This window comes from Parasteatoda tepidariorum, unplaced genomic scaffold (genome assembly GCF_043381705.1).
Source record: "Parasteatoda tepidariorum isolate YZ-2023 unplaced genomic scaffold, CAS_Ptep_4.0 HiC_scaffold_3613, whole genome shotgun sequence".
NCBI classification, from domain to species: Eukaryota; Metazoa; Arthropoda; class Arachnida; order Araneae; family Theridiidae; genus Parasteatoda; species Parasteatoda tepidariorum.
The window spans coordinates 1,930-5,929 of NW_027261697.1; the positions used below are offsets into that span (position 1 = coordinate 1,930).

General features: G+C 33.3%; 1 protein-coding gene across 1 annotated transcript; it reads right to left on the bottom strand.

Moving 5' to 3' along the window:
- Window positions 1-1,102: 1,102 nt before the first annotated feature.
- Window positions 1,103-3,439, bottom strand: LOC107452264 (52 kDa repressor of the inhibitor of the protein kinase-like). Its single transcript, XM_043057387.2, has one exon. It carries the CDS (start codon window positions 3,437-3,439, stop codon window positions 1,103-1,105), a length of 2,337 nt encoding a protein of 778 aa, XP_042913321.2.
- Window positions 3,440-4,000: the final 561 nt, after the last annotated feature.

Below are 4,000 nucleotides of genomic sequence, written 5' to 3' on the forward strand. Positions count from 1 at the left end.
TTTTTTTCGTCAAGTTAAAAAAAAATTTGACATTAAATTGGAAACAGTTTTGAATAAGTGTTACGAAACACAAAATAATACCTTCAGCTTTTTTTCCCCCATATATTACGGGGAGGGATACCGTTACTAAAAAAAGTGAATTCAATTTGTGTGAATATGATCACAAAATTTAAAACTTTTTCATTTATGCAGAAAAAATAATTAAAAATTTATTGTTTACTCTCATTAAAAAAATAAGGTAACTTATTTTTAATGTTCGTACATTTAACGAAATTATAGAACAAAAAATAGAGTTACTCATAATAAATTATAGTTTAACTCTCATAGTAACTTTTAATTTTATTATGATTAAGCTTCGCACGCTTAGTTTATTCTAATACCTTTTAAGCTCATTATTATCATTTATTATTTTATTTTAATTATAAATATTGTATTTTTCCTGCATGATAATTTGTTAGATAAAAACATCAAACAAGCTTCAAAATTATTTTAAAAAATACTGTTATAAAAGGATCTTACTTATTATTCTCATTNTAAGCTGAGGAAAAAGGGGGAAAGAGAGAATATATATATATATATATTAAAAGTTGACTCAGAATATTGGGTATCACTTAGAATTCAAAAATTTTGAACATTTTGCACCACAATTTAATTAACACGTTAAATGCCACGCTAATTTTATATTGCTTGCCCGTCTGACCTAACGGTAACTAACTACAAATTGAATTTGCAAATATTAGACAGATTTTGCTAGGTTTTTAAAGAGTATAACATGACATGTCTGAAGAAAGTGATGAATTGTATAAGCTTACGAATTGCTTAGAAATAGTGGTGGACAAAAATCTACTAAATTGAATTTATTGAACCAAGAATAACGATTAATAAACTACCACTTGAAAATATTTATTCGCTGTCCGGAGCAAGTTGGCATCTCTGTGTACAAGGGCGCCGGCAGGGGGGTGCACTTGCACCCCCCTGGCTTTTTTCGCAACAATTAAAGATATACAGAAAAAAAGTTTTGTTATAAAAAATTTTATTAAAAATATTTTTATTCAAAAACAAATAATTGAGCAATTATTGATGCATAACAATTAAAATTTTTTTAATCAAACAAGAATTGCAATCGTCTTGCCTGCTGTCCAAATCTGTTTATAATATTTTCAATGAATTCTGAGTCATCTTTGATTCTTTTTTTATGCACACTGAGCATGCACAAACTACTTAATCTCTCGTGATTCATTGCAGATCGATTCCAGGTCTTGATGCGCCTCATTGTACTGAAAGTGCGTTCTATAGTGCACGTAGTAGCTGGGAGAGTTAGGCCAATTTTCATTGCCTCCACTAGAGCTGGATAAAACGGTGTGGCCTCAACAACTAAATCAACGTATTCGAGGGATTCACAAGAATTGTCTCTATTCATCCACATTTCATACCACGTTGTAGCTTCAGTAATGAAATTTGGTGAAAGCAGATCTTTATACATAGTATATATATCTTTTGAAACTTCAAGATATGACGCCTTTTCCAGTTTGGTCATCGCATTCGGGTGAAGCTGTAAGAGTGAAAATGCTTTTCTTTGTGTAGAAGAAAAACGGTCTTTCAACGAAGATATAATGGAGTCCAAATAGGGAATAAAGAGTGACCTCCTGAAAAATTCTTCTGCGTTTTCAGAAGGCAGATTCGATCTATGAACTTGTCTAGATGCCACTCGAGGTCGATTCATTTCAATGCCTAATTCTTCGCAAATGTGTTCCGCTTTCGTGAAAATTGCAGTAAACTCTTCAGAAGCATTGTTTCGATGAATTTGCAGCACATCTATCAATTTGACTACATAATCAGTTACTTCTCTTAGATCTGTGTTTACTTTTTGCAACTGATTGCACACAGGTTCAAGTTTTGCAGCATAAGTAGCAATAACGAAAAGTGATACAATGTATGTTGGCGTTGTAGCAGCTGTTAAAAGTATATTAGCTTTCACTTTGGTGTTTTTGTTTGCCGCTTTTTCTGTAAGGCCCTCTAAAGTTTTTATAATTGTAACAAACTTTTCAGAAAATCGTCTGAGACTCTTGTACTTTTCTGACCAGCGTGTTTCACAAAGTAAAGGGATGTTAGGAATTTCTTTTCGTCGCAAAGAACTTTCTCTGAAAAAGCTAATAATTTCCTTCGTTGTCCCTATAGTATTCTGTACTTCCTTAACGCGGTTTAAGTCATTGATCACGAGATTCAATACATGATTGGCACAATGAAAAAACACAGCTTTAGGATATTTGTCTCGAATAAATTTTTGAACGCCACCTTCTTGGCCAGCCATTGCCGCGCAACCGTCATATCCTTGAGCCACAAATCGTGTCATATCAAAATTGCAATCATTCAAAAATTGAATGATTGTTTTGGAAATAAACTGAGCGTTCAATTCTTCGAGTGGGGTAAAGCCGAGAAATTCTTCGCGTATTGTCGTCTTTTTGTTACTCTCATCAAAATGTACATACCGAACACCGATGGATAACTGCTCTGTACCACTGATATCTGCTGTCTCGTCGGCCAATACCGAGAAAGCAGAAGCCTTTTTCACATCTTTGATAATTTCCTCTCTAAGCACGTCTACACAAGTTTGAATCAACTCATTCTGTATTTGATGTGAAATGTACAGTGCATTTCTTGCTCCTGATTTCAAATGTGCCTTCAAAACTTCGTCTCCAGATTCAACTCGAAAGCGCAGCAGATCTTTAAAAACAGATCCTTCGTCATTTTTGCCCCGAAAAGGAAGTTCGTGCTCTGCGATGAACAAAATTGTTGGTATAATAGATCGAAGCTTAAGCCTGTTGTTTTCAATTTTTTTATTATGCGCTGAATCTAAAGATTCATATACACTCAGTTGTTTTCTGTTCATAATATCTTCAAAATTTTTAGAAGATGTGAGTGCTTCACGATGCCACTGTGACGTTTCATGTGATTTTGCGGCTTCATTAAATTTGTGGTATTTAACGCAAGGAAAAATAATAAATTGTCCTTGCACACCTCTTTGAGCTGGAGGTCGAAACAAAACGCAGACACGACAAACAGGCCCTTTTGCACTTTCTGAGTACGCCAACCAAGGGCACGTTTGTAGCCATTCCAAACGAAATGATCGCTTAGCGTCAAGTTTTAAATCTTTCTTAAAATCGTAGAATTGGCTGGGAGTCCAAGGCTTTTTCAACAATTTCAAACGAAGTTCGTCATTAATATGAACTTCCGAATTCATGCATATTCCAATATCCAATTTTGCACTATTTTGTCGATTGTCATCGGTTTGTGGACTAAGATCTGGAGCTGCACTTACGTTTGCACTAGTACCAGGATTAGTCTTTGAAATAAAATCTGGATTAGTGCTTATACTAGGGTTTAGACTCGAATCGTCAGTTTTACGCTTTTTGCAAAAATAACTTCTAATATCACTCATTTTAATTTGTTTTTACAAGCATATGCCTGTACTTTCCTGTAAGAAAAAAAATTAAATGAAGTATTGAACGAACACTCATTCAGCTTTAAAAAATATTACTCTCGGAAATTCATTACTGTAAATACTGATTGAAGACTTAATCACATGAATATGAAACTCTATATCGAATTTTAAAAATGTAAAAATACAAATCATGACGCTCAATTTTTAGATCACGTAAATACAAATCACGATGCATAATTTTTAAATCACGCTAATACGAATCATAATGTCTAATTTTTAAAGCACGGATAAATACGAAAATCGATGTTTGATATTACAACCGCAAAAACGAATCACGACATTGGATTTTAAGCTCGCGTGAATAAGAATCGCTAGATAAGATTTTAAAAGCGTGTAAATACAAATCACGATATTGAATTTTTAATTCTCGTAAATAAGAATCGCAATGTACAATATTTAAATAGCGTTAATAAGAATCGCAATGCGCATCTTTTAAATCAGGTAAATACGAAAATCGATGATTGATATTAAATCGCGTGAATAAGAATCGAGATATTT

Coding starts and splice junctions, on each gene's coding strand:
- LOC107452264 (XM_043057387.2), bottom strand. CDS start 3,439: ATGAGTGATATTAGAAGTTATTTTTGCAAAAAGCGTAAAACTGACGAT.